This window comes from Rhea americana, unplaced genomic scaffold (assembly GCF_003343005.1).
Source record: "Rhea americana isolate MKP2758 unplaced genomic scaffold, rheAme1 scaffold_12, whole genome shotgun sequence".
NCBI lineage: Eukaryota > Metazoa > Chordata > Aves > Rheiformes > Rheidae > Rhea > Rhea americana.
Window position 1 is genome coordinate 1,102,419 of NW_028185261.1, and position 22,536 is coordinate 1,124,954.

General features: G+C 38.4%; 1 protein-coding gene across 3 annotated transcripts in view; it reads left to right on the forward strand.

Annotated features, from left to right (window-relative positions):
- Positions 1-21,326, forward strand: part of COL5A2 (collagen type V alpha 2 chain) — a 115,279-nt gene extending 93,953 nt beyond the window's left edge. For all 3 annotated transcript variants that reach the window (XM_085321643.1, XM_085321652.1, XM_085321661.1), the window contains exons 31-54: positions 35-88; positions 434-478; positions 948-1,046; positions 1,932-2,039; positions 2,164-2,217; positions 3,929-3,982; positions 4,101-4,154; positions 5,253-5,306; positions 6,140-6,247; positions 6,346-6,399; positions 6,619-6,672; positions 7,744-7,905; positions 8,017-8,124; positions 9,160-9,267; positions 9,432-9,485; positions 9,784-9,891; positions 9,984-10,037; positions 11,327-11,434; positions 12,233-12,286; positions 12,999-13,106; positions 15,335-15,626; positions 16,508-16,695; positions 18,626-18,850; positions 19,715-21,326. In XM_085321643.1, the coding sequence (XP_085177769.1) occupies positions 35-88; positions 434-478; positions 948-1,046; positions 1,932-2,039; positions 2,164-2,217; positions 3,929-3,982; positions 4,101-4,154; positions 5,253-5,306; positions 6,140-6,247; positions 6,346-6,399; positions 6,619-6,672; positions 7,744-7,905; positions 8,017-8,124; positions 9,160-9,267; positions 9,432-9,485; positions 9,784-9,891; positions 9,984-10,037; positions 11,327-11,434; positions 12,233-12,286; positions 12,999-13,106; positions 15,335-15,626; positions 16,508-16,695; positions 18,626-18,850; positions 19,715-19,861 (2,454 nt within the window). In that variant the 3' untranslated portion in view covers positions 19,862-21,326. The remainder of the gene's footprint in view (positions 1-34; positions 89-433; positions 479-947; positions 1,047-1,931; positions 2,040-2,163; positions 2,218-3,928; positions 3,983-4,100; positions 4,155-5,252; positions 5,307-6,139; positions 6,248-6,345; positions 6,400-6,618; positions 6,673-7,743; positions 7,906-8,016; positions 8,125-9,159; positions 9,268-9,431; positions 9,486-9,783; positions 9,892-9,983; positions 10,038-11,326; positions 11,435-12,232; positions 12,287-12,998; positions 13,107-15,334; positions 15,627-16,507; positions 16,696-18,625; positions 18,851-19,714) is intronic.
- Positions 21,327-22,536: the final 1,210 nt, after the last annotated feature.

Genomic DNA, 22,536 nt, shown 5'->3' on the forward strand with positions numbered 1-22,536 from the left:
TTTTTTTTTTTTTTTTTTTTTTACTTTTTTACAGGGCTTGCCTGGGCCGCCAGGTCCTCCTGGTGAGGGAGGAAAACCAGGTGATCAGGTAATTTTTGTATAAGTTAATGAGAATCCACTTTATAAAGGAGTTTTATCTTTGCTTCTCTTTATAATTTAATTTCTCATTGTGTTTCAAAGTGTATACTGATGTAGTCTGTAAACTGCTTTTGAAGAAAGACTGAAGACTGGTTTTGTGTGAAATAATTGTTAAAATCCAGCCATCTGTTTTGATCTGACATGCTCTCTGACACTGACATCCTCTTGTCATGAGCAGATACTATTCCCAACTAGCCATCTAGATTCACAGTACTATGAAAACGATGAAAAAGTTTATCTCCAATTTCCATAGTTGTAATGCTTTCATTCTAATAGTGACTTCTCCTCTGCACAGGGTGTTCCTGGAGATCCTGGGGCTGTTGGTCCTTTGGGCCCTAGGGTGCGTATCTTTTTTCAGAACTAAATGTTTGTAACAGTGGTCTGAGGTTGAATGTTGTTATAGTATACAGGCCTTGAACACTTCTGATCAATATTTTATCTTTTTTTAACCAATAAAATGATTATAAGCATACATATATTTTGAGATGGTGTGTTAGTTCTATAAACGAGCGACAGTTTCATAGCTCATGAAGCTGTACTAATTAATAATTGTTAAGTAGCTTGAGCTCTTCAGGTGATACAGATTGCAAAACTACTTGATTTGCAGCCTGAGAAAATGACACTATTATCAGTTTGTTGAGTGACAAACTATCTTATGCAACTTTAAGGATAAAAGCACTTTTTTTTTAAAAAAAAAAAATTGATCAGTTCTCCTGGGTTTTCTCTTCAAATAGTAGTGTTGTATTTATCATTTCCCTACCAGAATTGTTCACTGCCTGTTAAATATGTTTTAATTATCTGTTCTGTAGGGAGAACGTGGCAATCCAGGAGAAAGGGGGGAGCCAGGTGCATCAGGACTTCAGGGTGAAAAGGGTATGGCTGGAGGTCATGGTCCAGATGGTCCAAAGGTAAGCAGAACAGAGATTTATACTGCTGTGGTGACACTATGTATAATTCTTCTTATTTAGAAGATCATAAAAGAGAGATCATTGTTATTATAAAATGGTTATCTTTTTGAGAAAGCTGTCTTATTTGGATGTGGTTTCTAGGAGGAGAGTTTTCATGCAGTATTGAATAGGTTATTTCAGTATAACTGTGAATGCAATGCAAGGTAGTAAAATATTGAGAAACCACATTTTGTTTTCATTTATATAGATCTAAATTTAATTTTTTTGTGTGTTTCTCAGTAGAACAGAGTAAAGCCATTTCTAAACTGCAGAAAACACACTAGCATTGGCCCTATTTTAAGAACCAGGTCACTTTACATGAAAAGACATAGGCGACTGAGTGTTTAAAAGAAAATGCAGAAAACAGCGAGCCGTTACTTTCACCTGCATTTGGCTTAGATGGATCCAGGAGGATCACTCCAAAAAGTGAATGCCTGTGCTATGATGGGACTTGTAATGCACATGAAGGACATAACTGTGAGAAGCAAAGCATAAATAAAGCATCTCTGCTCCTGGCAATTTCTACCTGTTGCTGTCTGGTATAATGGACCTGTCTGCATCTCAGGCTTGGTCAAGGTAGAAAGAGGCTAGAGCTTCTTTCAGCCAGTCCTTGCCCCAGGATGCACATTAGTACATACTAATGTATTTTGGAAAGACTAGGGTGTTACAGCTGAACTTCCTGAGTAATACAATGGGAAAAGAAAAGTATTTGGATATGAATTAGGTCCAAATTTAGGAGAAAATTATTACTTATAACTATACCCCTGAGGCTGCAGTTCAGGCACAGCCTAGAGACAAAGATACTTCTCAAATGAATAGAGAAATCTCACTTTTTATTCATTTCAGGGAAGCCCAGGCCCTAGTGGGACGCCCGGGGATCCAGGCCCACCAGGTCTTCAAGGTATGCCTGGAGAAAGAGGGATTGCTGGAACTCCTGGCCCCAAGGGTGATAGGGTAAGTCTGTTTATTTCTCTTCTGCTGTGTAGAATCAACTGTCTCTTAAGACTGTAATTGTTTCAGGATATGAAATATTCRTGATTTGGTGTCACAACTTTGACTTTCTGGGTATTTTCCATAGGGCGGCGTAGGTGAGAAAGGTGCTGAAGGTACAGCTGGCAATGATGGGGCAAGAGTAAGTAAATCTATCACTCTTTTTAGACCCATTCTCTGCACAGCAGATTGTCTACTGTGCTAGCGGTACTCAGCTGATAGAGATAAACAATATCCAACTTGCAAATATCATGGGTTGACAATAATCTCATCCCACTTACCCTGCAAATTTGATCTCTAATTTTTTTTTCAAGWTTGCGAAGCGCTATGTTTTGTATGAAGGGTAATGGGAGTTAAGATGTCAGTGGAAAAGATTCTCAGAAGCACGATGTTGATTTGGGATTTACCTAAGCTGAACAAGAATGAAAAGGTGAAAGGCAGGGTTCAGTAGCCAAAAGCAGACCTACTGGTGTTGAATGCCTCTTTATCACTTGAATTGATGTGCCCTTTTTCTGCCTTGAATTTTACAGGCAAAAATGCCTGTAAATATACTGTGTAGCATAAGGGTAGAGAGTTACTGACACTTCTGCAAAGCTTTGACTCTCCTGTGCATAAATAATGCAGATGGGCTCATATGTGGTAAACTCAATATGTTCAAGACATGTTGCACGCTCTCCTGTGAAGACCAGCTGCCCAACAATCCTAACAGCATTGATTTTGCTGTGTATGCACTGACCATTTCTGCTTCTCTAAAGTGTTGATGTTACTCTGAACATATATTGCATATATTTGAGATTCTTCAACTTTGCAAACCAGTTGGAGCACTAGCTGTCAGACACCTGGAAATCTGAGATAAATATGAAAGATCCTTGGATATGACCTGGATTAATTTTTTGTTAAGAGATAAGGGTTTTGGAGAAACTGTAGTATACAGAAGTCTTAACCTGAGAATTATCAGCTCTTAGCTGGAATTAGCTGCGTAAGTCAGATAGTATCCATGGATACAGACGGTTCTTAGTTGTTAAAAGGCATGTTCATAGCTTAAAGTAACGAGTAAGTAAATAAAGTACCTAGTGAACTTAACGTAGATTCCTGTTCTAAAACCAGGTATCTGCAGCTATCTCTGCTCCTTGTCACTAGAGCACTGACAGCGGTGCCGTACTGTTTTTTAATATATTCTTTTTTGTATTTCTCTACAGTTTGAGGCAGCTTCCAGGGTGCCTTTTTGTGGGAGGGTAATTTTGTTCAATAAAAATGTCGTGCACAAAGTCYGTATTAAGCAAATTATACTTGGAGTGTCTAAGTATTCAAGAAAGTAATATAGTGCAGTTGATTGGTTTGAATGGAGAGATTGGAACTGATATGCCTAAATGCCACTACACAGACAAAAAGGACGCTTTTCAGGAGTTTGCATGGTATAAATAAATGAGTCTTCAAAGGTGATGACACACCTTTTTTCATTATTGCAAACAGTGAAGTATTAGCAGAAAAGATCTAGAAAGCTTCTGTGCAAGTGAGAGAAAAGAGCATCATTTCCTCCTGAGAGAGCAAAATAAAGCCAGAGCTTTTTGATCTTTGGTCATTTTCATAAACGCTGCAAAAAGGAGAAGATGAAATTAGTGAAGAATGAGAGAATGAGGGAAAGCAGGACTTTTGAGATACAGGTTTTCAGTCACAGGGAAAGAGAATGTGAGTAAATTTTAGATGAAGAAGACCCACCATCTTGCAGAGGTAAAGGAGAAGAATTTAAAGGAGCTAAAATACTCATGAAAATAGTATATAAGAGAAGTTTTAACTGGATGGTTTTGAAGCTTCTCTTTTCTAACCTTCTTTTATCTTAATTTGTTCAACAGGGTCTACCTGGTCCAATAGGCCCAATGGGTCCAGCAGGTCCCACAGGTGAAAAGGTAACCAGATTTCTATGCCATTCGCTACTGAAGCTTCCTAATAGCAGCACACTGTATTCACACTTTCACTTCCCCTCAGACAAGTTATTTTGGAAATAACYTTTAATTTTATTTTAAGGGTGAACCAGGTCCTCGTGGTCTGGTTGGTCCTCCTGGCTCCCGTGGAAACCCTGTGAGTAAACATGTTTGATTTTTGCCTGAGCTGACAAATATTGCTAGGGACTAATAATTAACAGTGATTCAAATGCTAGGCATTTCTCTCACTTGTCAGTAAGTCTTCCTCTTTTTTTTCTCTTTCCTTTTTAGCCAAAATCTGTAGTGCCTATCTCAGTGCTGTGCACTTGTAAAACTGTTGTCAGATTTTGTCTTGGTGTTAGGGCAATTTCTGCACCCCCAGAGTTTCCCTCATTTACCCTCATTGCTTAAAGCATGTTACCACTTTCAAATATTTCAATTTTTAAAAAGCATGCTTATACCAGTTACTACTCTACACATATAAATACTTAGAAGGATAATGGGCAGAGATGCATCTTACTTCATCTAATTATGTTAACTTATCATCTTCTGCTTATTTGTGATTTTAAGGAATTTAAATGTTTACTTTGAAGATTAGGGAATTACGGGCTCAACCCTTCTAGATCCTTGATACTGCTTGGAATTGATTAACTCTGTTATAAATCAGAACAACCTTGTTTCCAGTAAAAATTGGAACAGCTTCCACCCCTCTGGGGAGTGCTGGACCTTGGTAGCAATCATCTGCTTCTTTTCCAAAGAAACACTCTGTGGTAAGCTCAGCTGAAGCAGCTCACAGGCTGTCTGACCTTASAGTAAATGTAGATGTTTGAACTACTGGGGTGTTTTTGCCCTGTTTGATTGGAATGGTAGGGCTGCACAGGGTGCGTACTCTCAGCTAATCCTGCTTCACCGAAAGTGGTTGTGAATAGAGTTTTTCCTACTGCACTTTTAGTCCTTGCACATATTTTCCTTTTCTAAATTCTGAAAGTTCTTGAAAGATTATATGTAGTGTTGAACACCTGCTAKATCTTAACATTATAGTTAACACTTTGTTTATTGTGTGATTACGTATGAGACTAACGTGTTAAATATGTGATTATTGTGTGATTAAGCGATCATTTGATTCTAATAACTAGAGCAAGAATATTATACTTATGATAGTAAACAGTTTATATATTTTCTTTTTACTTGCAAGTTATCCTGTATATAGAAATCCTTTTTTAAGGAAAACAATTATTCTTCATTTTTTGACCAGGGTTCCCGAGGTGAAAATGGTCCAACTGGTGCTGTTGGTTTTGCTGGTCCTCCGGTATGTGTTGTATAACACTAATCCTTTACTCATGCTTTGACACATTTCATTACTTACATTATGAATAATTCTGGAGTATAATTCTGGAACACGAGTCACATTTTTGTTACAGAAAGAGCTGTTTCTTTTTCCCATTATAATATCATGTAAAGGAAAGGGCCAATAAATACCCTAGACAGTTGAAAAGTGTTTTTGTTGATAAGATTATGTAATTGTTCACTAGATTTTATATCTTCCTGAATCTGCTGTGTTGCTTCCTTTGAGATTAAAATGAGGAAAATTATAAACTGTCATCTGCTGAAACATAGCAAGATACGCTTTGTGGGAAGTTGAGGTCAGAATGAATAAAAGAAACAAGTGGAAAGTCTGTAAGTTTCTGTGAATACCCCACAGCTTTCCAGCTGTGGGACCTTTCACAAACAGTTAGGTGTCTTACTTCTCTTGGGGTGAACAAATCTAGAAAAGAGAATGTTTGTTGAATCCCTTTTTACTTTTAGATATGTAATAGCTGCCAAGAAAAATAGAAAATATATAGATGCTAAAGGGTCTAAAGAAAAGAAAAATATGAATTAGATTTGACAATATTTTTAATGCAAATAYTGACTTCACAGAATTTTCAGAAAATCCAATCTGTGATCATCTAAAGATTGTGATGAAATGTTACAATTCTCCTGAATYGTCTCATTGAGCACATGCACTACTACTGTTTTCTGTGCTGATTTGTTCTCCTGGGCTTGTTGCSTCCCAGAAATATCCTGCAGATTGACTTTCTCGAACTGGAAGGATTTGGTATTTTCTGACCTGCTCTCTTTTCTCTTTATTATTTCTTATAGGGCCCTGATGGTCAGCCAGGTGTGAAAGGTGAACCTGGGGAACCTGGACAGAAAGGAGATGCTGGATCTCCAGGACCGCAAGGCCTTGCTGGATCTCCTGGTCCACCAGTAAGTGTAAAGAACATTATTAGAGAAMCAGTGGTGTAGGCTGATCTTGCTTATTAAAAATCTCCTGAGTGTTGACTATCACACCACTCTCTTCTTAGGGTCCTCAAGGTGTTCCTGGTCTGAAAGGTGGTCGAGGAACTCAGGGTCCACCTGTAAGTAGATTTTATTTTCTGCAACTTGTCTATAAATAATTTAATAATACAATTTTACATAAAATGTGTAAAGGAAATAACACACATGTCTTTCTTCATCTCAGCATGCATTTCACAGACTGTAATTACAACAGTTGCACATTAATTTAATTAATAACATTTCAGGTAAAAAATATGCTGCATGTCTTTCAGTAAAGTTGTCATTAAAATGCTTTCTAGGGTGCTACTGGATTCCCAGGATCTGCTGGAAGAGTTGGACCTCCAGGACCTACTGTAAGTTAATTCATATACTCCTAATAGGTGCATTTCATAAAATGATAGTTGAAACCCTGAAAACTAACTGAACCAGGAAAGATGAAGCAGTGTTTGTGGCCTGAAGCTATAGCAGCTTGTTAGCACAGACTTCTGTGACTGCAGGTTTGCATCCTACATCCAAGTTAGTGCAAGACTTTCCACTGGGTATAGTAGGCTTTGGCTAGGCTTTGAGCTGTTCAAACTGCTCGGATGGATTAATTACTTGCAGAAACGAAACTGCATCCTGTGTCATCTTGTCCTTTTATTTTTTCTTTTTTTTTTTTTCTTCAGTGGCGTCTGAAGTTAGGTGAGCTTTTGTAAAAGGAACCAGGTCCCTGCCAGCCTACGGCCCTGAGTAGTTATTCATATAACCCACTAAAATAAAAAAAAAATAGCCCCAAAAGAACTCTTACAACTAAACATTTACAGAAACACTGGAATGAAAAATAAGATAGCTGTGGCTCAACATGTAAAAATTCAGCTCCATTTCTCTGTGTGTTGTTGTCTTCATATGTCTGTTTAAGTTTTGATGAATAAAAATGACTCAGTCGTTGTGAGTTTATCAAAAGATGAAGGGAAATTAAAGCAGTTGTATTAAAAACATAATGTAAATGTGAAGTCTTTCAAAAGCATTTTGGTAAATGGTCAAAAGTACAAGAAAACGCTAATTGGGACAAAAGGAATGGAAAGTTTGAATATGAACTTTTGGCTTGATGATATTGGAAGGAATGAATGAGGGTAAGTTTTCTGGCTGTAACTGCACATCTGAGATTAAAAAAAATAAAGTCCTTTTAAAGGAGGAAGCTTGGAAATGCAATGGGGAAGGAGGAAGAGGAGTAGAGCTGGTACATCATTTGAAAATCCTAGGAGTCCACCACTGCTGTAAATGAGTTATAGCTTAGGGTCATCACGTATTGGTCTTTCCTTAGCATGTGTGTATTTATAGTTAATCAAAACACAGTCCTTAAACACAGTTTAACTGTCCTGATAAGAGCAAAGTCTGGTATGCAAAGTGGTATGCAGTGTGATGAGCTCYTTCAATCTTACTAGGGAGCTCCAGGGCCTGCTGGGCCTATTGGTGAGCCAGGAAAAGAAGGTCCCCCTGGTCTTCGCGGTGATCCTGGTTCTCATGGCCGTGTGGGAGATCGAGGGCCAGCTGGGCCCCCTGGAGGTCCGGGAGACAAGGGCGACGCGGGAGAAGATGGGCAGCCGGTACGTCCTCGTTGCTGGTGTTAATTCTCTAAGCTAACTCTAGGCTTGATCTTGTTACCTATGTTATTGGTAGTGAAGTAATAATAATGTTTTATCCTTTGTGGATTTCAGGGTCCAGATGGCCCCCCTGGTCCAGCAGGGACTACTGGTCAGAGAGGTATTGTTGGCATGCCAGGACAGCGAGGGGAAAGAGGCATGCCTGGGCTGCCAGGTCCTGCCGTAAGTAACAATCAAGTCAATATACCAGTCTCAAGCATTTTTCATCAGCTTTATGAGTTTGAGATTATAGTGCCCAGTGTGTGAGGAGAAAGTTGGAAAACCTTCGTTACAGTATTTAATGTAGAAAGAGTAATGAATAACTAAACCTCATGCAAATGCATAATGTAACAGATTTTATTTTTGCCGTAATGTAAGATCTGAACCTGAATTAAAAGTAAATTGGTAATAGTGTTAAGCCTTCTAGTTAACATGCTAGAATTTGACTGGAAATAAGATATTTARAAAATAAAAACTGACTCCACACTTCATTTAGATACTCAAAGGCCACCTGAATGGGAATATTTCATAAATGTCATTGTGAAGTACAGTCTTCAAAATTGCCRTTTGGGCTTTCTTTGCTTTCACATGGGGTTTACAGATATTTCCTAGAAAGCATAATGATCTAGCAGAGCAAGACATTAAATAGAGTGTTAGGTAGAGGGTATTGTRGAGAACAACTGTACACCACTGAATCCATAAAGTCAATTTATAGCTAAGGTGAACCAGAGATTATTGCAGGCTCAGAAGTTATGTTGGTGCTGAGACAGACAAAAAATTTATGTTAAGTTTTTCAAGCTACGTTACATTTTTCCAGACACTGATTAGTCTCCTAGAGTCAGCAAGCTCTTGTCTGTCGTGGATAATGCCACCAGACATATTGACATATCAAGAAAGCGTGTGCTTTGAGTTACTACTAGAAAGACTAACTTGAAATGCAGCTCCTAGTTAAAGACCTATTCAAACAGCTGTTATTAAAAAACAAGTAACACAATGAAACTGTTTAAAAATACATAGTATATCAGATATATATTGAAAATCCATACCAACACTTTCAGTCTCAGTTTTTGGAAGTTACTAATGTTGGTATTTCAGATTGTGGCTTATGGATTCATAAGTAGTGTTTTACAAGCAGCAATTTTCTTGTGTCTTCTTTATTTTGTGATTTAAATTATGATGTGGTATTTCTCTCTCTCTCTCTCTCTCTTTTTTTTTAAGGGTACACCAGGAAAACAAGGTCCTACAGGGCCACCAGGTGATAAAGGTCCTCCAGGACCTATAGGCCAGTCAGGTGCAACTGGACCTGTAGGTGAAGCTGGTCCGGAAGTAAGTACTGGAGCCTAATACCATGAAAAAAAAAGGCAAGAGTCTAGCAGTTACGGTCCTAGAGTCAGTTAGAGATGGAGAACACCTTTCTAGTTCTTTGTTCTTAYACAAATGCAAGATTACAGAGCAAATCAACAGTCCTGTTTTTGGTGCTCTAATTCTAGGGACCTGCTGGTAATGATGGTACTCCTGGACGAGATGGAGCTGTCGGAGAACGTGTAAGAATATATTATTTTATTAAGTCATATTGTAAATCTCTATTTTATTATTTATTCATTGCAAGTTATTTCTCTTCATTCAATTTCCCTGAATGGGAGACTTTTAAAAAAACATATTACAGCTTTGAATAAGAAGTGCCTCTCAAAACTGTGGAAACCTGGCTAAGGACATTTGCCTCCAGAAACTCAGGCTTAAGTTCTTACAGCAAAGATATCTTAATAAATCATAATTGCTAGAAAATAGATTAGGAATGCTGAAGGTTTTTTAGATAAATGATGTTCAAATTATGTTTCTCAGGGTGATCGTGGTGAACCTGGACCTGCAGGCTTACCAGGTTCCCCAGGCGGTCCAGGAACTCCAGGTCCTGTTGGCCCTCCAGGAGATGCAGGTCAAAGAGGTGAAACTGTAAGTGAGGCCTTTTATTTTTGTCTATCAAAAATGTATTGTATATGCTTTTGTGTATTCCTTCACATGTCATCTCTATGCAATCCTTGTAGGGTTCTCGAGGTCCAGTGGGTCCCCCAGGTCGTGCGGGAAAAAGAGGCTTGCCTGTAAGTTGTCTGTGATCATGGWGTGTGGTTTAATCTGAGATACTTTTTACAGGGGAATATAAGGGAAATTGAGCCCAATTTAGAATGCTGAAAAGCAATTGAACTTCTAGTGTTCTGACTGCAAATGAATGTAGAATATCTTCCAAGTTGTAAAGCTGTACAAATCTTTTTAATAKTCCTATGTTTTCTTTAAAAATAGTTTCAGAGGAATAACAAATGTTTTTGAAGTCTCTTTATTTGAAGGGCAATGCTGTTCAAATGATCGGTATGACCTGAGTTTGGAAATGGCTAGAGGGTGTTTGACAGATCAAATTTTGAGAGAAGAAAGAAATGAATACTGAACAGAAAGACAGATTTTTAGATCAAAATGGCAGAAATGTAACAAAATCACCTGTTCCCATGAAACAGCCTTATACAACTCATGAGATTGTGACTTGAATCCAAATGGAAAAACAAACAAAACTCATCTTTTTGTGTTACATAACTCACTCACAGTCCAGCCTTGGAAMAAAAACTTAATCTCAAACTTGGGAGATTCAAAAGAATGCTGTCCTATCCCTAAGCATAAGTCATAGGAGAAAAAGGAAAAGTTTATTAAATAGTTCACATTAATGATGTCATTGATAAACTATTTGCATCGAGAAATTTAGCTAGAAGATTTGAGGTGAGAAATACAGAATTGAAAGCAGAAACTATTTTTTTCCAGTGATTTTTTTTTTTAAATCAGTATGAGAAGTTTGAAACTGTCAAAAATACGAAGAATGAAATTATAGCAGTAAAAGAACCAGGCCATTTGTACTGGAGAGTSTGAACACTGCTGTCTATGGTTAGGAAATGGAACTTCAGTTGTATTTTAATCATAATGAAGGAATAAAGGTGCAATATGGAGGACGTCATACTGAAAGTACTTTTTATGATTCCAAGGGTAAAGACTCGTAATATTTTAATGTTGTATGTAACATTTCTTTGCTATATCTGGTATGACAAAAGTATKTCTCAAAATTAATATTTCTCAAAATAATTCTGTTTTATAATTTATTAAATATTTAATTACAGAGGTTTTTTTGACTGTATGATGGAACTAAACAGGCTAAATTTACTGCAACTATAATTAAATAAAATTATGTAATTGTTTACTTATTTTTGGTAAAAATTAAGATTCCTGGAGCTGCCCCAGCATCATCACCTTTCTAGCTTTAGTAGTGAAGGAAGTCAGAGAGGAGTGTCTAAAGCAAAATGAATTTTTTTTTTCAGTCCAGATTCTTACATTTCATCACTGATGCTTACAGGGTCCCCAAGGGCCTCGTGGTGACAAAGGTGACAATGGAGATCGAGGTGACAGAGGCCAGAAGGGACACAGGGGTTTCACTGGGCTTCAAGGTCTTCCTGGTCCTCCTGTAAGTTGTTCTGGTTTTACTGTAACTATTTTCTTTTTAGTTGAACCATGCATTAAGACCATATTTATTTAAAATACATAATAAATACAAGAACTATTTTTTCCCCAGTAGGTGCTTGCTRGTAGCCTGACTGTCTGCACTTGTGCTTTGCAAAATTTATGTTTTGCTCTCTATCCGTTTGTGCCAATCCAAAGGGGCCAACCACTGAGAATCTATGACCTGGCAGCACGGGATGGTTACAAAAGCTGATAGTTTCAAAGAAGCACATCTGAGTTTAGAAGATTTTGTGCCAGTGTGCCGGTGTGTCTGTAAAATATTTGCAAGGACTTCCTGATTCCAGTGGCAACTGGTTAGCAACGCCATGAAAAACTTGATTTTTGTCACTTGTTCACTGATCCTGTGCAAGAGCTGAAAGTTTCAACACCCAGGAAGGAAGTCAATGAAAAGAACCCCAAAGCATCTTTCGGCTTCAGAATAGCGCTGACCAGTTACTCGTTTGTAACCCGGTCTGATTCTGAATGTCACGAAAGCGAGGTGGTTCTGCAGGAATGGCTTTGCACGTGGCCAAGCACAGTAAATTCTGTTTGTGTAAATTTTGATGGCTGCTGTTACTGTGTCTTTGTGACAGAACAAAACAACGGGATGAAAATGAATCATAAGAGCAAAATGTGCTGCCCACTGTTCATGCATATTATAAGCCTATGCCTGTGTATTTGCACAGGTCACGTGGTGGGTTTTTTTGAGGCTGAAGGAATATGCTTTAGATATCTCAATGATACCGTAATTTCTTCCATTTAGGGTCCTATTGGTGAACAGGGAAGTCCTGGCATTCCAGGCCCTTTTGGTCCTCGGGTGAGTATCATGTTTCAGATTTTGGTGTTTTCCCCGCTGCCATGTTTCTACTTGGGCTTCATTTTTAGTTTATTGCTATTTATCAGCTTCAGTATCATGTGATGATTAACCATACTTTTTCTGAGGGATGTTACCTTGCATAATATAACAAAGCTTAACATGAGTGTAATTACAGCTAGACAAAAAGGACAGTTCTGAATCACTACGGTGCTACAGTGTCTTTAAGCAGAGACTTCTGCTGCAGCTGATGCAAAGAAGCCATACAGGCAGSAGCTCTGCTTGCTGCAACTGTGCCTTCACACCCTCTGCGAATGTTATTGACCCAAAAGTAGCAGAGAGCTGTGGCTCCCCAGGGTGTTCCCAAGTGACTGACTATCTCTGAGTCTATATGCAGCTGGGCACAAAGCAGCTACTCCAAAGTTTGGRTAGCACTCAGAATTGAACCTACCTGTATGGTTTGGGAAAAACACAGATGATCCAAGGTATAGCCAAGGTATATTGTCTCAGGCAATTGACTTCAGAAGAATAGCATTGAAACTGCCACCTTCTTAATTTTGGAGAAGAAGAAAAAGGGTGATATTTTTAATAATCTGGTAATGGATAAAAAGAATTATGTTGCCTCCTAAAGAGATAATGCTTGTAAAAGGCTATTTTCGATAACTTTGTTATTAAATGTTAAAACACATTCCTCCTTTCTCTCATTTTTTTCCAGGGCCCTCCAGGTCCAGTTGGTCCTTCAGGCAAGGATGGAAGTCCTGGACCACTTGGGCCAATCGGGCCTCCTGGTGTTAGAGGAAGTGTGGGAGAAGCTGGACCTGAAGTAAGTTGATGGGAACATGGAGGGAAGAGATTACCTTTAAATAATGACATTCTTTTTATAGTCCATTRCAGCAATTTCTCAAATATCTATGAGCCCAAGACAAATCATAAAATTAGATATRGTTTCCCCAACAGATCTCCAACAGATATAGCAAGGGTAACTGTATTGAAAAAGGACTTTCTTACTATCTTCTTCCAAACCTATGAGTATCCTAGTCTCATCCACCTATGCTATCCTGAGTCCAAACTGAAGTTACGTCTGTAATTAGCTGGCTGGACCCTGCTAGATCTACAGCTCAACACAGCTGTTTGGCAGTTTGTTCCCTGAAGTCTCAGGCCTAAGCATAGTTCAGCTGTTGCATCTGGAACCATCAGTAGTCCAAAGTCAGCTTTCCTGTAGGCCCTACCACTAAATTAATTCCAGCTCCATGAAGGTGACACTGACTTCAGAACAGCCATATGACCCTGATTGCTAGCAGCATGCTCCATCGTTCCTTGCATTGAGGAAATCCTTCAGTCCAAACTACTAGCCCAAACTCTAACCCTGACCTCAGCTGACCTTCAGCCTAACCTGAAGTTTACAGACATCACTGTGAGCTAATTTGCAACAAATTAAAAATTAATCTGATCATTTTGGAAAATGTCCTAAACTTGGCTAAATGCCTTTCACACATTCCACATTTACCAGTCTGTGTTCTCCTAAATCATAAAATGTAATTTATGCCATCCCAAGAAATATAGATAAAAAATTGGAGAGATTTGAGAGCAGTCTGATATGAATGATCRTGTGAAGAGTTAAAAGATTTGCATTGCTTATTTTGGAATGGATATGGGCAACGTGGAATAAAGGTATCAAAAATAATGAGCAACATAGAGAAACAGTTTCTGTTGTTCTTTTGTCTCATAACATGAGTATTCCTGTTGTTTCCTGTGAACAGTTTCTGTTGTTCTTTTGTCTCATAACATGAGCATTCCTGTTGTTTCCTGTGAACAGTTTCTGTTGTTCTTTTGTCTCATAACATGAGCATTCCTGTTGTTTCCTGTGTTTATCATGTGCTATTATTTACCCTGTTTCATTTGAATTTCTCCCAATTTTCATTATCTCCACTTCTGCTGAGGCACCAAGAYTGGAGTGAATAGTCTACAGTAGAACACAGGAATATAATGTATATCCAAATATTTCATTTGTGTAATGAGACAGTACAAGAAATGCTGCATACTAGTACTTTTACTTTCACTTTTCCTGATATTTGTGTGTGACTATGAATTGGAACCAAAACCCAAGAAATTAAGCTATGTGCTGCATTTGCCAGATGCAGAATGTGTTAGGCTGAATGTGTGATCTGTATTAAACATTTGGAGCACTAATTTCAAACTCTGAGGTAATTAATGTCCAAGGAAACACCACATTCAGATATGCCATGTGGTGCACCAGAGCATCAAACTTGCAAGGGAGACATAGCACACACTTTGCTGCCAGCGAGGAGCTGGTAGAGTCTGYGGGTGGAGATACAGTGTGTACTAACAGACCTTTTCTGCCTCAAGACTCAGTTAGCTCCTCAAGTATCACAGTCCAGGCTGACAGAAGGACCTCAAAACCCCTCATTCAGGAAATGGCCTCACTCAGGGAAACACCTATTCTGCCAAATAAGGATGAAGTGAATTTTGTGTCACGTGTTTGGAGACCTCTGGCCAGAAAGTTCAGCACTGTGCACAATAAACCTAAAGATATTTCTGGTGCTCAGTTTTCCCTCCAGACTTTACTAATTGAAAGTGTGCCTGAGACGAGACAACTCAGTAGAAACAAGATTTTTAGATTGTTCTAAAAAAATCACTTACAGCTGTTGGGAGTTTTAAGAAATAATTTTATTAGGCAGGGATTTGAAGGAGGGAGGGATGGCTTAAAAAATGGAATCAAGAGGCTATTACTTTCTGACTTTTTGCAGCTGTTTAGTCCAAAAGCTGGGAATAACAAAAAATTGAGCAAGGTAGTAAGACAGGCAGTGAGGACACGAAGCAGGGAGAATGCCTCGCACGCAGTTCTAATCTCTTACGTCTGTTCCTGGGAGTGTGAACTGGTTATTCGTACCTGAAGCTTGCCTGTGCCTTAGGGTGACTTGCCTTGAAGTTTGGCTTTATTGTTGACTGRCTTGCCTTCTCTATCATTTTGTCTAGTTGACTCAGCTGTCCCTTTTTTGCCTTTTTTGTTTTTGTTTGTTTTTAATTCAGGGTCCACCAGGTGATCCAGGCCCTCCAGGTCCCCCAGGCCCTCCAGGACACCTCACTGCTGCCATTGGAGACATTATGGGACACTATGATGATGCTATGGCAGATCCACTACCAGAGTTTACTGAAGATGAAGCAGCCCCAGATGATCACAATAAAACAGATCCAGGAGTCCATGCCACACTGAAGTCACTGAGCAGCCAGATCGAGACTATGCGCAGTCCTGATGGTTCAAAGAAGCACCCAGCACGGACTTGTGACGACCTGAAGCTTTGCCACCCCTCTAAGAAGAGTGGTGCGTATAAACACACTGCCTTCTCTATGTGCCATGTTGTTCTGACTTATTCCAGAGTGTATCTGAGTCGCTGAAAAAATGCATAATGCAGATTTTGATGGTCTAAACTGACATTCACACTAGGAGCTCAAAAACTTCTCACAAATGTACGCAAGTGTATCTTCTGATGTATCCCATATTTATTCAGGTGTGTTTTTACATCTGAAATGTTGTCGTGGAGTGCCGCTTCTTGAAGTGTTATCACAGTGGAGCACTTGCATGATTGCAGAAATACGTTGGTACCTCCCTTGCTAATATTTGCGTAATTGTTGTTAGCTCGAAGTGCTGCCTGTGGGTGACCCATGCACTCTGTTGCTGATGACCTGTGAGTGCTTTGCATCTCCATATTGGCAATCTGTAGGTAGTAATTCACTAATGTGCCGGTTTGCCTAACGTGCTGGTTGCAAGTGATAAATGAGAACAGACTGGAAGACAGAGAGAATCCATGGCAAGCCTCTCCGGCTTTTCCACGTGTCCTGAARCTTTGCCTCCAGGATCAACAATCTGAGAAGCTGCCATCGGATTCTCGTATGCAGGGAAAATTGTCTTCTAGCTGTTGTGCTCTCTTTATGCTCTGAGAGTTTCTAGGAGCTTTGCAGTAGATTTAAACCACCTTAATCTTGAACAACTTCGAAGTCTGAATTCCTTGATATTGAAGTATTTTGAAATATTGACCAGCTTGTATCTTACAGCAACATTATAATATATATCTAAAGCATGCATTTAAATACATACCAAATTGTTACATGAAGGGTATACCTATTTTTCTTTTTGCATTGTCTCCTCAGTTATTTCAGGAATCTTATTAATATAGCAGAGTCCWCATTTTATGTTCTTTGTAGGTGAATATTGGATTGATCCTAATCAGGGATGTGTTGAAGACGCTATAAAAGTGTACTGCAACATGGAAACTGGGGAGACCTGCATTTCTGCAAACCCATCTACTATACCACGCAAAACATGGTGGACCAGCAGGTCATCTGATCTGAAGCCTRTTTGGTATGGCCTTGATATGAACAGGGGATCACAGGTAACTGAACAGATTTAATTTCAAGAATTCTCTTTTATTCTGATTTCGTCTGGTTTGGAAATTTATCTGCTGTACTAAGCAGTCTGCTATGGTCAGAACTATAAAAATATTGATTGACTAGTGGATATTCCGTCTGTTGTTATCATACAGCAGTTACAGGAAGGGAGTCTGGGAGAAACTATGCAAGGATATCTCRGGCAGGATCAGCAATAACCAGACTGCTGCTGGTGGATGTTTATTTCTCTTAACCCTAAAGACTTCAACTTCTGCAATCTATTTTAGTAACTCTCCAGTGTTGTTCTTAATAAGTGTTTTCTTTTTTTTTAAATCCTGATACATAATTTAGATAACTTTTGTTTTAATTGAAATATTGAAATCCAGATTTTCTTTTAGAATACTCTTTATTCCTAAAAAAATAAAAATAATAAAAAAAGCCTCCTTTATAAATTCTCTGAACTAAGCTGATTTTAAAGAAAGCATAATTGTTGTATCATGTGTGTCAGGAATGTTCCATGCCTAATGCATCAGTGTCTAGACAGACAAAAATCCYTCTCAGTTTTCCATGGGGTTTTCCCTCTGTGATAACTTCTGAAAGGAGGCTTAATGGTACTACCAAATAACATAAGTTTGTATATAATTATTCCACCAGCTTTTGCCTTTTTGTTCCTAGTTAATTGAATCAAAAACTTAGCAAGTATTTGCAGTTTTTATTTCATAGGGAGTAATTAAATATCTTTAAAATGAGTATTTGGTGGGTGAAAATAGTCATGCCACTATCAGCTGGATTCCTGATGAGAATTCAGAACTTTAACAATTTGGAGCAGATACGATACTGGTTGCATTTTTGAGATACTCAGTGTTTTTATTTCCTAATAATTCAGAAGAACTTGCCATCACCCAGAATRTCACAGCTGACATATAGCTGCCTGCAGAACTACAAAAAGGGTTTTTGTAAGTCAGATGCTCTTTGATGGAAGAAATTATCCTAAGGAAAACTATAAAAGAATATATAACTTTTGAAAGCATTGTCAGATTTGGTAACTACCAGTATGATCTGTGCAATAGTTATATGCACACTTCAGATATTCTAAATAATAAATATTCTTCTGATATCACTAAACATAGATAACACATTTTTTATGTAATGACAGTGGCAATACAGAAGATTTCCTCCTTTTTGGGTAAAATTTGGTGGATTTTTAGTCATTCCTATCTGTGGTTTTCTGTGTTGCAATCATTCACAAAGCATGAATAAAATGAAAACTKCACAGGTATGGCAAAAACCTCAGTTATTTTAGAATTTTTATTATTTACAGAAAAATTTCTGGAGTTTCTTATAGACRCAGTGAAGAAATATAAAAGCATTTTTCAAATTTCTGCCTAAGTTAATTTTATAACATCCTTATGCAAGTGTATTTTTATTTAGTCAAGYGTTAGCTGTTGTTGATGCTTCTAAATAAAATGTAAACTGCAGAGAAAATAAAATCCTAAAGTTGTGATATAATAGGTACAGTATAAAAGGGTTTTTTGTGGTCGATGTTTGTTATCTAGTTTGAGATTACTATAAATTACTATTTTGCACATAATGTTTAGCTCCTACTGAATCCATTTTTTGCAAGAATGCGGTATGCAATCCGAGATGTGAAACGTCTGTGGAGCCCCAAGTGCCTTCCRGAATAGGGTCACTTGTTTGCTTTCAGAGTTTCTGCATTACGATCAAAATTTCCCGAAATGACTCCTGCTACAGGATGTTTATACTTCTCGGCCCTCGACTTGCAGCGAATCATAAACAAAATCATTCTTACATTTTTTTGTCATAGGCCTCRTGCTAGTCATGTCTGGGAAGGATCATGAGAATGACATTTACAAATTCACACACTTTATATGAGTTTTCATGTAATATATGTAAATCTGTTTTGTGTCTTCACAGTTTGTGTATGGGGATACCGCTGTCACTCAAATGACATTCCTGCGCCTTTTGTCAAAGGAAGCTTCCCAGAATATCACTTACCATTGTAAGAACAGTGTCGGATACATGGATGACCAGACTAAGAACCTGAAAAAAGCCGTAATTCTGAAAGGCGCCAATGACCTGGAGATCAAAGCAGAGGGAAACAGCCGGTTCAGATATACTGTTCTTCATGACAGCTGTTCTGTAAGTTCTGTCTTTTTATCATCTGGTATGGAGAAAAAGGACTTTTGTCTTCTAATATTGTCAGTTCTTCCTCAATTTAGCAATAGAACAAGATAATTAAAATGCTGCAGATTTCAGCATGAGTTAYAGAAGTAGCTGATCAAATAGGTATTTTAATACAGTTCTACGTTCATTTAATGGAAGCCTGCACTATTTAGAGAATATTTATAAATTACTAGTTGTTAGTAAGCGTACTGAGATGCATCTCTTACCATCTTGCGTTTCCCAATACTTGTTTACCTCTCTGTGGGATCACACAAAGAAACCGAATAACTTCAGGTGCTTTTCTGCCAGGTGAATAGGATCATTGCGTTGCCCACTAAAGCAAATCCACTGGTGCTGTGGTTGACTTAGCGGGAAAGGAGAGCTGTTACCACCAAAAAATTTCCAGTGGGAAAAAAAAACAATTGAGTAGAAGTTGCATAAGTTTGTATCGTGTTCAACAACATTCTCAGCATAGAACAAGATATTGGCAAAATACTTTTAAAGTTAGCTTTAGACTTTACATAAATTAGCGTGTGTTAAGGGAGTGTAGCCCAAGAATACATGTGCACTCTTCTACATAGGGAAGAACTTCCTAAGAAGAAGAAAAATCAATCCCGTTTGAGGACAAGGTCTTAACGTATCAGTCTAAAGGATCTGCTCACCGCTGTAAAAGCAATATTATACATTTTGAAATAATCAAGCTGCAGYGCACAGCATCGCGCGCTGTTCAGCGGAGATGCAGTGAGATCCTTCTGCAGGATCTGGGCTCACTTGCCCGCTGGCTTTCAGCCTGCTTCTCACCCGAGCGCTGGCCTAATTCTTCCTTTCTTTGTTTTTCAGAAACGTAACGGGAACGTGGGCAAGACTGTCTTCGAGTACAGAACGCAGAACGTGGCGCGCTTGCCTGTCATAGACATTGCACCGGTGGACATCGGCAGCGCTGACCAGGAATTTGGCATTGAAATTGGGCCAGTTTGCTTTGTGTAAGAGAAAGGGGGGAAACGTACACACTACCCAGCAACCGCAGCAATTAAATACACGGACTTAGACTGAAGTTAATCCTGAGACTCTTGAAGTAATGGCTGATATTGGATCAGCACTGTATATACAGTTCTTCTTAAATGCCCAGCCTCCTTTTGAATATTTATTTTACTTACAAACCTTCTGTTTTAAATGATTGAAATTAACTTTTTTTAGTACAGCAGTACAGTTTTAAGAGGACCCATGATCACCTTTTAAACATAATCTATATCTTTCCTTGCTTTTGCTTCAGATTATTTCAAAATTTACAGGTAYTCAAATTAGATAGTTTTAATATGGGACTATGTAAAGCTCTAAGGATTATTTCTTTTGCTTGGATGCATACTGAATAACAGAAGAGTAGAGCACTTGTGTGAACTGTTGGTTGTATTTCAGTCAGGTCTACTGCTTCTACCCCAGCATGCCTTCCTGTGGTTGCCAGTAGGATAGCCAGTCACAGAAATCTGTCTTTTATAGAATAAAATCTCTTCAAATAAGACCATACTAATTTGGCATTGCCTTTCCTGCACTTTCCTACGCAATAGGCTGTTCAGAAGAGGATTCCACAGCCATAGTTAATTTATGAAGTAAAAATACTACTGGGGTAACTGCGAGTTTTCAGTAGAACTGTCCCATATATGAATTTCAAGGCCTGACTTCTTATTTCTCACAATATACCCGTGTAATTTCATTAATTTATCATTTATCTTCAAAATACATCTTAAACCCAATGCTTGTTGATTTTCCAATAGTTGTCCATCTAATAAGCCATTACATATCAAATTATACAGATGTCTTMTATATGGTTCCAATTTGCTAATAAAGAGAACGTTTAGAAATTCATTATTTTTAGCTGACATCCAGACATGCATCACCAATAATTTTTGACTTAATAGCCTTGAATATTCAAGGCAGGAAAGTTCCATCATTTCTTAGCGTGAGCTACCTCATCTCTAGAAATTGGGATGCATTTAATTAATATTCTTGTTTTTATTTTAGATATTAAAAGGTGCTATGCTTCTGTTATTATTTCAAGAATGGAGGTAGGCAGGGCAAAAACAATAAAAAAAAAGTGATGGTGCTAAATGACTCTGTAGAAGGCTGATACAGTGAAGATGCCTACTGTCAACGTCATTTTCAGAGTTTGGCTGTTAGGCTTGTGGTGTGCGAAAGAACAATGTTACAGTGCATTTATCTGTTGGTCATACAGTATATAGATTGTTTTGTGCCACTAGCATGCTTTATTTTGTAAAGCATGTAGGTACAAACTTACTTAGTTTTTTGTTTCTTTACTGCATTTGTGCTTTCCATGTTTTTTGTTTGTTTCTTTAAAAAAAAATAAACAGCTGGGGCCATCCCTAAAGAAAGTCATGCACATAGCTTTATTCATGTATCTTTGCAAAGCATTTAATTAAATACATGCTTCTTGCTATGTCAGTGGTTTCCTTTTTATAGAATTCCTTCCAGTGTGTCCTGTATCAGTTAATATCCAGGAACATGAAATTAGAAGTATTTTTAACCTTTTTAAAAATTTTGTTTCTATTTTAAATACCTCATTTTTGATGTGTTCACCTGAAGTGTTTTAAACATAGGAGCACAATTCTGAATAATATCCTCTTTGTGACAATTTTCRCAGGATCGGTGTCGATTTGTAAGGAGTACTCACCAGCAGTCGTAGTCGAGCTACCTGACTAGTGTTGTTTGAAACGCCAGAGAATCAGGATTTTAATTCCAGACTGAGTAAAAGGTGATCCTCAGTTCCAGGTGTCAGTTTAAGTTGCTTCTGATAGAACACGGTTGCTGGACCAGACATAAAGTTGCGTGGTAGAAAGGAAGGCAAGAATTTATGCTTGTTCCGTCCTTCTTAACAGGGTAAGTGTCCAAGGAGGCCGCACGTTTCCGGGCTGTCCGGACGCACCTTTGCGTGCGGGCCGTGAACGGGCACGTTGACAAGCTCGTGCTGACGTTAGCTTTCCAGACCCACGTAGCAGCTCTGTGATTTCTTTTTGACGAGCACGAAACGATTGCTGTTAATATGTAGCTCATGAGTGAGGGCATCGTGTGGGATCCTTGAGGGCTGGTGGGTAACGGTGATCGTCTGGGGTGCAAGGGCAAGCTCTAGCAAGTTCATGCGAAGGTGGCTGTGATCCTACCTCTGCAGGACAGCAGTCAAAGGGCATGACGTGAAGAACGTTTGGAGTGTGGATGGATGTCTGAAAGTTATTTGCAATCTCCGTTTTTTATCGGCAGAATATCATAATCCATAATGAGTATAGATGTTTTGTGAGGTTATTGAAGAAGAGTGTTTAATTATAGGGGACGGGTTTTTTTCAAGTCTCTCTTTTTGCAACTTCCTCTCCATAGAAACTAGTCAGTCAGATCTCAGCTCAAAACTAAAACTCTGTTATTCACCCCGCATAATTTGGCGTTTGTTGTATGTTGACAATACGCAGAGGGGTTAACTGTGATTGGGTAGTTTATCTTGAAGTGTATAGAACGACATATTTGGATTCTTTTGTAATTTCATTTTAACCAAATAATATGGTTTYCTAATGTTGGTTCTTAAGGTATGTGTATCATCACTGTAATGGTTTTATCCCTGTGTCACTGAACTACAGATATAAAATATCAGCCTTGACTCT